Source organism: Python bivittatus, unplaced genomic scaffold (genome assembly GCF_059951505.1).
Source record: "Python bivittatus isolate LINGU-HERP-01145 unplaced genomic scaffold, Pbiv_v1 ctg000080_np1212, whole genome shotgun sequence".
In the NCBI taxonomy this organism is placed as follows: Eukaryota; Metazoa; Chordata; class Lepidosauria; order Squamata; family Pythonidae; genus Python; species Python bivittatus.
The window spans coordinates 89,338,552-89,351,542 of NW_028277035.1; the positions used below are offsets into that span (position 1 = coordinate 89,338,552).

Genomic DNA, 12,991 nt, shown 5'->3' on the forward strand with positions numbered 1-12,991 from the left:
AGACATGGACAGGGAGATGAGGAAGGTAGTTTACAGGTCTCAAGAGAGGACATCTGGTCTCAGATTGTTTATTCATTCCCATTTTTTTTCCAACCATCAAAAATCCCCACATTTTGGCCATCAAAGCACTGTAGCAATCTGTAACATTCAGAATGCAGTCTTCCTATCAATGTAAGCATATTGATTATGTGCCATCACATTGGTGTTGACTTAGCAACCACATAGATAGATTTTCTCCATGATGATCCGTCCCTAACCTGGTCTTTCAGGTCTCCCAATGGTGCCCCCATCACCACTGTAACTGAGTCCATCCACTTTGCTGCTGGTTGTCCTCTTCTCTTTCCTTCCACCTATAACGTAACTCTAATCAAATGTTCAGAGGTAAGGTTGGAAGGGGGGACTTGCACCTAATGAACGTGAATAGAAACTTTCATGATCTAGAAACATCAGTTCTGGATCACAGGGAAATTTCCATTCACATTCAGACACTCAACATGGAAATGTCTGAAAAGGAACAGGTAAGAATTTTGTCATTGATCAGCAAAGATAAATATGTATGTTAAGGCCTGCAAAAGTTTAACATACCTATTTTGCTTCCTCCTAAAATAAACTGTCCCAAATTGCCCCACCAAAGAACTTTGCCAGTTTTCTGCCAATTTTCAAATGAAGGGTGCTCCAAGACCATAACAGGCCTGGAGGTCAGACAATCCATGAGTGCCTCCTCTTGTCAAACCCCAGGCAGCTAAGCAAGACCAAGGAACCCCAAAACCACATAAAAGATCTCCATAGAAGATCCTTAATTCTAGTCTGGGGTAAATTCAGTATCCTGAAAACTGTATGAAAAATTTCTCAGCCTCGCTTATAGTCAAGTAATTAAGGCAGAGTCTGTTTGAATGTTTTGAAATCCTTCTTCCCCAATTTCTCCCCACCTGGGCTAAACTCTCTTCTGTGAGATAAGCTTTCCTCAGGTTCCTCCACTGCTATCTCTTATTGTTTACATTTGTATTTTCTTCCATTCATTTCCCAGGTTCCTCACAACCTCTCACACTTCCTAATCTAAGGATATTGAAGCAGGCATTCTTAAACAGAGCATTTCCACAGTAACAAAAGCTGAATTCTAGATTGGTATAAAAGGAATTATCTGGGGGAGTGCTGCCTTAAGGGCGTTTGCGGCAACATAATCCTCTCAAATTATCTCCTAGGTAAAGCCTAAATGAGAAATCTTGAGCAGATAAGTAAGTGAGGAGCTCAGATTAATGTGGAGAGAGCAATTCTCCTTTCTTGAAGTCTGCAGCCATAAATTCCTTTGAGATATATGGGCCTTGGGCAAAGCTAGGGCTAACACAACATTTAAGACAGGCAAATAAAGATTAAGTCTATCAAGGCATAGCTGAGAATATTCCATTATGGACACTTATGCCAACCTACATTTGGAGCAAATCAGGTTTGGAAATCATGGCATAATATATCATTCCTGAACCTGAACATCTTTCTGATGTGTGGGTTTCAACACCAGAATTCCTAGCAACGGCCAAGCAGGTTAAGAAGATCTACATTTTAAATATCACCCAGGATGCTGAAGAACTGCCAGGTTGGAAAAATGTATATAATGGGTTGTTCTTTAACACTGCATACTTTTTTCCCATCATCAGGCACCCACCTGGCATTCTTCGTGGCATCAGAGCGTAGAATCTTCACAGCCACCAGTAGGCGACGACCCTTGCGTACATTGAAAGGGAACTCTAAGCCTGGAAGATCTTGAGGGTTCTCCACCTCACACAAGTGGACCTTGCAAGGAAAGAGAACAGAGCCATGAGGAAATGGTCCATCATTATGGGATCATAAAGGGCACAGTGAATAATATAAAGGCATTGCTTAGGCCAGTGTTTCTCAAACTTGGCCACTTGAAGATGTGTGGACTTCAACTCCCAGAATAGTCTCCTGGTCTACAGGAACAAGTCCGTGCAGTTTTCTTGACATTTTTGGAAATGGCTTGCCAATATTTTCTTCCTAGGCCTAAGAGAGAGTGAGTGACCCAAAGTCGCCCAGTTTGGCTTCGTGCCTAAGGTGGGATTAGAACACATGGTCTCCCGGCTTCTAATCCAACGCCTCTATCCACTACACCAGTGTTGTCCAAACTTGGCCACTTTAAGACGAGTGGACTTCAACTCCCAGAATTCCCCAGCCAGCCATGAAGTGAAGTCCACTCATCTTAAAGTGGCCAAGTTTGGACAACACTGCACTACACCAAACTGATTTAGAAATGTTGATTGATTATGTGCCATCAGGTCAGTGTCAATTCTTCATGACCACATAGACAGACCTTCTCCAGGATGATCTGGCCCCACCTAGCCCTTCAAGTCTTCCAACAGTGCACCCATCGCCACTGTAATCAAGTCCATTCCACCTGGTTGTCCTCTTCTTCCTTCATCTTCCATCTTTCCAAGCCTTTCAGACTTCTACAGATAGCTAATTCTTCACATAATGGGTCCAAAATTTGATAATTTGAGCCTGACCATTTGTGCTTTGAGTTAGAACTCTAGATTGAGGCTTAGAGATGCCAACAACTTAATCTAAAGCTTTGGTGGCATCTATTATTATGCCTCTACTACTTTACTTCACTGAAGATGTGTATCTCACCTTTCCATTTGCATAGTACAACCTATGCCACACATTGAGCTGGACTTACTTCTCCAAACTGTCCTTCACCCAGCTTCTCCTTGAAGATCAGTCGTTCCCGGGGAAATTCCCCTACTGCCATGTCCTTGCCAGCCAGGGCATCCACCGCAACAGCAGGGACAGCATATGTGTTCCCCCCGGTCACTCCCTGCAAGTTGATGATGTCAGCTTCAGCATAATGTGGCACGTTGTTCTGGAAGCCCGGCTGGCTGGCTGCCATTTCTGGTTCCATGTAGTCAATCCCACATGCTGCAGCAGGAGAAAGAGAGAAAGAAAGGGAAAACAAGAGTCATTTCAGAGGTGGAGAAAGAGGATTGGAGGACTTGCCCAACCCCAACTGTGCTGCATCTGTAGGAACCCAGCAGCCATCAGAAGCTCAGAGCCAGCTGGAGCTCTGCTTTGGACTAAAGAAGCCCACATAAAATCCTGCCCCAACCCACCCTCCTCCACTCCAGAAGCTGCAGCATCGCAGAACCTGCAAAGCGGAAGGTGAAATGTTGGTCTGAGCAAAAGGGGTTAGCCATGCATGGGGTCGACAAGAGGGAGATGAACTGGGGACAGACATGGCGAGGAAAGAAAGAGGGAGACAGACAGACAGCACCCCCCGGCAGGAGTGAGAGAAACTGCAGAAGGCAGGATGTTCTGAGCATGGAGTGAGGCCACCCAGGTTCCCAGTCGCACCGCACAAGCTCAGCGCCCTCCTTACCATTGGTGTTGATTGGCTTAACCTGGTTGGGTGGCGGGAAAGCAGGCCTTCCCATTGGCTGGGCATAGGTGGCCAGGAGGAGATGGTAAGCCGGGTTGCTGAGCAGCAGAGCTGTCGGGAGAAGGGGAAGGGGGAAGGGGGAAGGGCGGGGGGTGGAGAGGACAAACGGACGGATGAGGAACAGACAGACGGATGGAGAGATGCATACGAAAGGTAAGGCGTGACGCAGAGAACAGGCAGCACTTTAGGGATTCCTGCCCCTCTTTTAGGCTTCACATCCCAAACATGGTAGCAAGAGACGCAGACACCGAATGACACGCGGTATAATGATGGCAACCAGCCATCATTAGTATCTTTGGACAGAAGGAAGGGACCCAAGAATCCTGACATCTCCAGACTGCCTCACCTGGTTCTGTCTTCTTCAAAGGGATCAACCACGTTGGATTTCCCCTATCTGGCCCTTTCTAGAGGTACCAGGCTACAAGTCCCATTACCTCTGGCATGGGATAATGGGTATTCCAATCAAAGACATCTAGAGGCCACAAAGTGGAGGAAACCCATCCCAGAACTTGATTATGTTGCTCTTCCTTCCTACTCTTCCTCCACCTTCTCAAACCACTAGAAAGCAAACCATCAAATGTCTTAGGTCCTCCAAGAGGAAGAATTAAAACCTAGTTCACACCAAGAGCAGGTGAAGTAAGGCAACCATTACCTGTCAGATTCTAGGTTCAGGAAGGAAATGATTGAAAGTTCCCTTACAAAAATTAAAATGTAAAATGATTTATCCATGCTCATAAAAGCATCGGCCCAAGTGAAATCTTCTTCAGTAGCATGAAGCGGTATAGGATCCACAAGCTTTAGGATCCACAAGCTTGACCATCTCGCCATCTGTTTCTGACTAGAGCCTTAACTAACCTTGGGAGTAACTACCAAAACTGGAGAAGCCCTCACGTTCTGGGGTGGGAAATTCAATATGCAGGTGATATGAAATGGAGCAAGAGAACAAACTTTATGAAATAGTTGGGGAAAAACATCCACCCATAAGTGGGCACAGTCTGATCTTCTAATTCTTAATTTTCTCTTTTGCTTCCCTTACCTGTGTTCCCTATTCAAATTTAAGGACAATTTTAAAATTACTGGGCAAACCTACTTGCCTAGAAGAATTAAAAATTCTTTCTCAAGATTTTTCTACTTCAGGCAACAGATGGCATTGTGTTACTGAGCGCTCCTTCAAGAAAAAGATACAAAGATACCTCTTTGCATGTAGAAACTAAGCACATCAGGAAGAGACTGGGCTTTCTTGAGTGCGAGTTTTCCATTTGCAGAGTTTCTTTTACATTAAAAGAAGTGTTGAAAAAGTGGACCGTAAATCAGCATTATTCAGGAACAGGTTATAACTTGATTTTGCTAGAAATATAGACCACTCTTTTAAATGAAATGAACCACTAACAAAACATCCAATTAATTGACTGCTTCCTTCTTTCCTTCCTTGAGTCACTACAATTCATAGCTTGTGGTTTACAGCAAAAGCCTATCGATATACAAGGGTATATTGATTTGATATTTTTGATACATGCAAAGAAATACAGACAGACACACAACTAAATGCACCACAATAGGGACTTCTGGGGAAGAAATGGCAAACTGCAATGGAGCCAATGATCGCAGCAGAATGAAGAGCCAGCAAGTAGACCAGCTCTTCATAATTCCTCTCTGGAGAAGGAGAGGGCTTGAGATCGCCCACAAGTGCTCCATACAGTGGCTCCTCACAAGGAGACCGCAAGACAGCAGTCTCCAGCAGGTTTAGAGCTCTGGGAGAAAAGTATAATGGTATGTGGGAAAAACCTTGAGAGACAGGGCAATGAGATACTGCCTAGGGAACAGTAAGATAAGAGACAGCATATCCTGCAGCTGCATAATGGGTGGAGCAAGAGGCTCAGAAGGGACCCTCCCTATGTTCTCAGGCTGTAAAGGTGACGGTGGGAGAATTGTACATTCAGACTTGCAAGATTCTGTTAATGTAGATTTACAATAAAGAAGAATTAGTTTATCTCCTTATGTTTCCTGTGTGGCCTATCTAGTAAGGCTGACAACAAGGGAATAGTCACCTTGCTCAAACCATGGTCGGCGCCTTCAAAAGGAGACAGGGTTCACATACTTCCCTTTCTAATCACTTTTGGAAATTGCTCGTTAACTGCTTTTCAGCTATTAGGAGCTTTCGGATCGACAAGTTTTATAGCACCAGGTGAGTTTCCTTCAGTCCTTAGTGAAAGAAGCTTTAAGTACAAGTTTAAGGTCTTAAAAAAAATTCTTTTGGAATAAACAGCAAAAAGGTGATTAGAACTTTGATTCTGGAAAGTTACAAACAGACTAAGGGTCCAGATGGACTTGAAATAAGATTTTGGAATTAATTATAAGAATCCTTCCTGTGGGAAAATGCTTTTGTTTTAAATTCTCTCAAAGAAAAACATGATAGGATGAAACTTTGAAGGTTAGACACTAGAGGGAACCAGAAGGAACTAAGATTACAATTTAAGGAGAAGAAAACTTAAATTTGACTTACTAATACAGAATGAAGCAAAATATTTTAACATTGGACATATTGAAGGATATTTTTGAACAATGGACCCAGAAGTTAATTTTAAGAGTGCCTACCTCTACAGATAGACTGTGTTTAAAAGTTGTTATGAAAGAGGAACAAGTTTTACCTGGCAAGACTGAAACTGATCTGAAACTGGATTTAAAAATGACAGGCTACAAGAATGCTATGGAAAAAGATGCTACACTGGACATACAAAAGAAACTGGCTGATGTCTTAATGATTAAAAGGAATATACAAATAACAGACCAAGACAGTGACCTGGAAAATTTTCCTATATTGGATTTACAAAAGAGGCTGGTTAAAGCTTTGTAGAATTTTGTGAGAAGAGACAAAGAAAAAATGAAAAGAAATCAAGGTCTAGGAAATTATTTGAAGGGACTAAAGATCAAGATTGTTAAAAGTAAAAGGAATGAATATAAAGTTGATTTATTTGATCAAGGTTAAAATAGATGTATGTTATCTCTGGTAACCCTTTGGACTTTTGCTGATCAGGACTAAAACGATGAAACTTTAAGGATCTGTTTACAGGTAAGAGATGAGATATGGGAAGAAGAGGTCATCTGTTGTATTTTAAGAGAAGGTCATAAGTTACTAAAATTGTTTATACTTGTTCTAATGAAGGGGGAAGTCATTTCTTTATATATTTCTTTTCTTTATGACATTATTTTTTCTTTTTTTCCCTATATTTTTCTTTTCTGCAGTTTCTATTTTTTCTTTTCTTTTCTTTTTTGGTTTGTATTAGTTTTTATCTTTGTAATTGTAATTTTTAATAACATTACTATAAAAAAACAACGCACAACAATATTGGCAAGGATGTTCACCCATTATTTCTACAGTGGCTCTACGCATATCAGCCTCTTACCAGAATTCTCAGCACTGTGAGGAAGTTCTGGAAGTTTCATGCGGGCCCTGCTGGGTTCCTGGTATTCAGTTTCACCCGAAAGGATACGTTCATATCGGTTGGAGTGCCGGTTGGAGCCCATTGTGTTGTTGATGACAATAGTATCATTCGGTGCAGAGAGGTGGACGGTAAGGTCATCATCAGAGATGCGGCGTTGGGCCTACAGAGCAAGGGAGCATCACAGGTGAGAGAAACAGGGAGGATTGTAAGGTAGAGATGGCAGGTTTTCTATTTTCCATCTCTGAAAAACACTTATTCTACCAAAGTTGTTCTTGAAAAGAAGGAAAGCCCCAATATCCAGCTCTTTCTTCATTCTCATTCCACTTTAGGGTAGCCTCCCTGCCCTAGCCTGATGGCTTCCTAGGGATTCCTCAGAAGCTTCTACTGAGGCCTCCTGATGCCAAGATCAATGACAGACCAGCTGCTAGACTTAAGCTATTTTAATTGAATGTTATTTTATCTTGGGTCCAGAAAAAAATGTTGCCCAGTAGCATCCGGGGGTGGGAGACAATAGTGGTAAAAGCGAGCATGGAGTGCTGCAGCATCACAACACAACCTCCACCCCTTTTCTATATGCATCACAACATTGCACATGGGCTTCCAAGGGGTGGAGCTTACAGCGTGATGCTACAACTCTATTTTCATTACTCTCACAAAAGCTGCAAGACCTGAGGATACCCCTGACGTAGCCTATCCCTAGCAGAAGACAACTTAGAAAGCTGCCTTGATGACTCTTATCCTTGTAGATCAGTAATGTTTCTCTTGACTGGCTGGGGTACCCATCAGTTGTTTCTGGTCTTTTTAGCAGGTGATGGTAGAATCCTTCCCATATCAGCTCTCAGAAACCTGAAACTGGAGAGACCAGGATTTAATCTGATTACTTTTACCTAAAAAGCTCTACTACTGCGGTACTCTCTCTCCTTGATCCATGTATCATACTAGAACACAGGGTGGACTTCTCTACATTCTCCTTTCAGAGATTAGGATGACCTCTGCCCAGTTGGCCTTTCGTAAGACCCTACAGACCTGGTTATGTGCCCGGGCCTGGGCCCCGAATGTGGTAAGGGCCCTGTTTCCTGGCTATACTGATAATTATGGGATAATTTTTCTCAGCTGTCATATATATTTATTTTGTACTGTATTGTAATTGTTTTAATTGTTTTTATGATTGTTCATTATCCAGAGTCACTTGGTTGAGATGGGCAGCTGTAGAAATTAAAATAAATGACATTTTTCAAAAAATGGACAACGTCCCTTCCCTCTCACATTGTAAAAATGAGCCTTCTCAGTAGGTAACAGATGGGAACTGCGCTTTGGCCAACAGACCTCTGACTGAACAAGAGGTCTTTCAAACAGATGCACCCTTTTCCTAAATCAGCCAGTCTTACCTTTCCTAAAATCTTTTGCCAATATTGACGCCAGAGAATGAAAAATATGACAACCAGGAGAAGTAGGATGATGGCCACCAAGCATCCAATCAAGATGGAGGTGTTGCTGTTGTCATCTTTTGCAACTGGCTGGCCGGATTTCGCTTCTCCTTCACCCTCAAGGTCTTATGAGGAAAGAAACATAGAAAAAGAAGTCAAGAGGGTGCTTTAGAAATACATGACTACTTTTTTATGGTGGTGGTGGTAGTGGAAGAACATTATGGCTCTGCTCTCTGATTTGCAAGCCACTCACCTGCCTCGGTGAGGTTTGAGGTGACATCGGTTTTCTCATTGAGTGCAGAACCAAGAGCTGGAGAGATGGGAAAGTTGCGGCCTGAAGGGTGAGGTGGGGCCACCACTGGGGGGTAGTGACTTGAAACAGCAAGGGAGGGGTCATCCATAACATCTGGATGGGAAGAAAACAGAAAGGGAATGGGAACAAGGAAAGAGAAAAGGAGGTATCCATCAACTGGGCTGCAAAACCAGAAGGAAGACATGGCATTGAACAAAAGCAGGAAGGAATTGGATAAAATGGATGCAATTTTATCCATTTATGAAATTTTACATATGTAAAATTCGTAGTGGACCTAGGAAATTTAGCCATAGCTTCAGTGTGGGGAAATGGGGATAAGCAGATCTAGAGGACGTGCAAGGAGATCATTTAACCCTTCCTTTCTTGCTGGCAGTTTTTCCTCCACAAATTCCTTCCTGCTTCTTCCAACCATTGTTTGTGGAATCAGGTATGGAACATCAGGCAATAAGAAGAGGAGACTTGGAGCAGATCAAAGAAAGCACTTCTTCACACCGCACATCATCAATCCATGGAATTTGCTGCCACAAGGTATATTGGTGGCCACCAGCTTGAACAGCTTTCCAAGGGTGACTGGAGATGTTCATGGAGGACAGGTCCATCAATGACTGTTAATCTTGAAGTTCCAATAGCACCTCCTGGCTGGGGGGAACAAAGGCCAGAGAGACAGAAGCCTCCATCTCCTGTTTGCAAGCACCCCAGAGGCATCTATGGGCCCACTAGTAGGAACAAAATCCTGGGTTAAACCAGCTGGACTAGCCTTATGTTCTTGCAAGGGGAAGGTTGAGTTATTGGGGCAAGTTTGGTGGTTAAGCATCCTCCCTGCAACCTGCCAGTCTCCTATCCTATTGACCGCCTACCCTGCTGCTCTTTGGTCTGAAGAAACAGCAGGTGGGCTTCCCAGATCTGTAACAGATGTCCAGAACATACAGAGGGAGAACCGATGGGAAAAAGAACATTTCTAATAGTATTTCTCAGGAGGTAAATTGGGGAAAATGCCATGTCATCTCCTAGCCATGCTCCCAGCCCTCCCATGAAACCAGCTGAAAAGTGGATACAGCTTGGAATAAATGCCAGAGTCTGGCTGTTGGTTGCAGCTGCAGAAGGTCCACTTCGTTCCCTTCCTTCAGGCATGGAAGGAATGCCCAGCTCTCTGGCACTGTCTTTTCTCCTTTTCTTCCAGGCAGGACAACAGCTGCAAGCAGCTGGAACAAATGCAAAACTCTCCATAAAGCAATGGGGAAAAAAGAGAGAGATTCTCCCTACTTTCAGAGCTTTCTCTCTTCCCCTTCCTATCACTCCTTGAGTGCAATGGCAATCAAACTTCAATTATCTAAGTTTCTGGGACAGACTAAAAATCATCCTGAAACTAAGAGGCAATATGAAGCTGCATTCTTCTGATCCAGCCTTGGGTCCAAAACTGTATCTTCTCCAGAAGCTCTCCAAAGTTTCAGATAAGGGTCTTTCTTTCCCAAGAGGGCCCCTGAGACACCTTCAAGTGAAAATCATGGAGTATTGAACCTAGACCATTTGCATATAAACTCTAATATGACGGGGAATAATGAGTAACAACAATGACCTCAGATCCTCGAAGGACTCACTCTACCTTCCACCCTTGGGCTACCGGCCTCAAGCAGTCACCCAAACCCAACTCACTTGAGAGAAAGGCAATTTCACTGAAGAGCATCCACTCGTCACCAAAGTAAAAATGGCACTGGACAAACAGGCCGATTCGTCCCCCCAGGGGCACAGTGAGGGAGCGGGCACTGGGGTCTCTGACATCCACCACAAACTGTTGAGAGACAGGGGCGGGCTCCCAAGCTGTGGCAAGGCTGTGCTTGAAGAGGCAGTCCACCTGCCGGAAGACACTCACACCACGTGTGTGCATATTGTTGCAATGAACCTGGAGAGGTCGGGGTGGAGCAGGAGAAAAAATGGAAAACGGGAAGTGGAAGACAGGATGACACAAATGATAGTCAACTCTGAAACATGCTCGTTCTCCTCCCATTTTAATCTTCTAGCAGAATGAGACCCACCCGTTCGATGCTCGCTGCACCCACTTGATGGTCCCACTGGTGCTGGCCATGCTCCCAGGTGATGATGTGTGCTAAGCTGTCATCAGTAGGGGTCTTCCTGGTCAAGTCTCTCCCAGAGGCACCAGAATCCCCACTCTTACGTTGGAAACTCTACCCGTGCAGAAAGCAACCCCTTTTGGAGTGTGAGTAGTGCTGCCAGCCAAGGCAGAGCCAGTGAAGCTCTGGCATTCCTTCTTGGCCCTTCCTGTATTTGGTACTTACAAGGACTGAGTAGAACTTACAGCTCTATGCGTTCCCTTCATTGTCATTCCACCCTCCATCTTTCCCTGCATAATTTCCCATCACGACAACCACTCAGATATTTTTGCACAGCACCCACACACGTAGAAAGATGCAGATGGGGAGGGAGTGCTAACATCAGGCCATAATGTTCCTTATTTTTCAACTATCCATCTTATTGTAGTTTAAATCCCATTATTTTTGCCCCGCTCTCAGGCATTTCGTTCCCCTTTCTTGGCAAGCTTCTTTCAATATGTCTAAAGATCTATACAAGGCGCTCGTTGAAGAATCACACCGACAGACCATCTGACCTAATCCAATGGGTGCTGCTAGTGGGTCCGAGAAGTCTTGGGCAACAGACATTTTCAATTGTGATAAAGAAAAGGACATTTTCCATTGTGATAAAGAAAACATTCAGAGGAATCAGAGGGGCTTGGAGGGAACGTGACTCTATAGACTTGAAAAGCTGTACTTAACAGCTGAACGGCGTCTCCAATTCCATTAAAAAAAAGGATGAAGGAAAATATGCATCCTTTCTGAACTCTTTCTTTCTTTCTCTTCTGCTTTCAGCACAAAGTTCTTCTTGGATGCTTTTCACTAGGTTAGACCACTCTGCCTTTCTGCCCTAAACTTCCACATTTCCACTGCTCTGTTTCCTGTCTCTCACAAACATACTCACTTCCCTAATCTAGCATCACGAGTGGTGTCCTTTAATTGTCCAAGCCCATCAATTCTGCCACGTTCTTCGTGCCCAATGGGTCTTTCCAGAAAAATGCTGTTACCTTCATATACGTGAAGGATCTGAGTCGGTCAAACTCAAACTCCATCTTGATGAAGCCGTCAGGAAAAGAGCTTTTGTTCCAGCCCACGTAGTCGTACCCGGGCCAAACACGCAGCTCTTTGGCTTGGGTGAAGTCATCCAGTCCTACCACCCCATCCGTCAACTGGCCAAGGCCCCCAAAGTGTAACCTGCATTAGAAAGGATCCCAAGTAACAAGAGGGCCAACAGGATGAGGAAAAGAAAGACTAGGATCCCTGAAATCTATTAAATATAGCAGTAATTCCATTAATTTTACATTATTTTGTAAAGGATAGGTTTCTCTGAATTTTACCCTTGAAATTTGGGTACATTTTCAACTATAGCAGTAGCACTTAAGCGTCTAAAGGTTGCATGTAAACCAGAGGGGGGGGAAATCCTCCAAAGATTATAGTGTACTTGGTCATTCACATATGTTTTCAAGTTAAGTCAGATTAAATTTATCAGAAGCTTAACATTCCTATATTCAGCATTAGTTTTCTTTTATAAAGCAAAACAAATTGTCAGAAATGTGTTGCTAAATTTTGGAGATGCAATCTTTGTAAACTTGGGGTTCTGAGGCCACGCACAGCCTCTGGCTTGCAAATTGCCAAACCCAGTTAAAGACTTAAAACTGAGCAGAAGGGACAGAAGGGAACGCTATTGCAATGTCCCGCAATGTCCTGCAATGACCTCTCCCCCACACATAGCTGCAAGCCTTTGCATTTCACATTTGCACCAAAGGATAGATATTTAAACACAGGGTGAGAATTTCAGAATCTGGACCTGGGGAACTGATGGTTGACTTTTTCAAGACTTCACTCATTCATTTTAATTTTTTTAAAGTATTTACCTCTCATTGTTTTCAGGCAAAATAGTCACTCAAGGCAGCTAGCAACATTGAAAGATTCTATTTTGATGAAACCATCCATTAAAAAAAAAGTCAGGGAGGCAGGATCAACAGTTTAAAACAATGAAAAATCGTGAAATAAGGCAAAGTATTGTTTGAGGGGGGTGGTCAGGGTTGATTCCTGGCGACTGCCTGGACAAGTCCCTGCAGTTTTCTTGGCAAGGTTTTTGGAAGTGGTTTGCCCTGGCCTCCTCCTCCTTCTTCCCATGTGGGAGAGAGAGGGACTGGCCCAAGGTCCCCCCGCTGGCTTCGTGCCTCGGGTGGGACTAGAACTCCCGGTCTCCCAGTTTCTAGCCTGATGCCTTAAAATTTAGCAGCAGATGTGAACCACATGGCAGCCAACTG

The 12,991-nt window shown here is 43.7% G+C and overlaps 1 protein-coding gene across 4 annotated transcripts in view; it reads right to left on the reverse strand.

Moving 5' to 3' along the window:
* Positions 1 to 12,991, reverse strand: part of DDR1 (discoidin domain receptor tyrosine kinase 1) — a 62,875-nt gene that overhangs the window by 10,282 nt on the left and 39,602 nt on the right. For 3 of the 4 annotated variants that reach the window (XM_088134635.1, XM_007435827.4, XM_088134634.1), the window contains exons 7-14: positions 11,723 to 11,909; positions 10,282 to 10,528; positions 8,569 to 8,721; positions 8,277 to 8,440; positions 6,850 to 7,048; positions 3,386 to 3,496; positions 2,690 to 2,928; positions 1,661 to 1,788 (exon numbers count right to left, since the gene is read on the reverse strand). In XM_088134635.1, coding sequence (XP_087990761.1) covers positions 1,661 to 1,788; positions 2,690 to 2,928; positions 3,386 to 3,496; positions 6,850 to 7,048; positions 8,277 to 8,440; positions 8,569 to 8,721; positions 10,282 to 10,528; positions 11,723 to 11,909 — 1,428 coding nt within the window. The remainder of the gene's footprint in view (positions 1 to 1,660; positions 1,789 to 2,689; positions 2,929 to 3,385; positions 3,497 to 6,849; positions 7,049 to 8,276; positions 8,441 to 8,568; positions 8,722 to 10,281; positions 10,529 to 11,722; positions 11,910 to 12,991) is intronic. The other variant, XM_007435828.4, reaches the window with a different exon arrangement.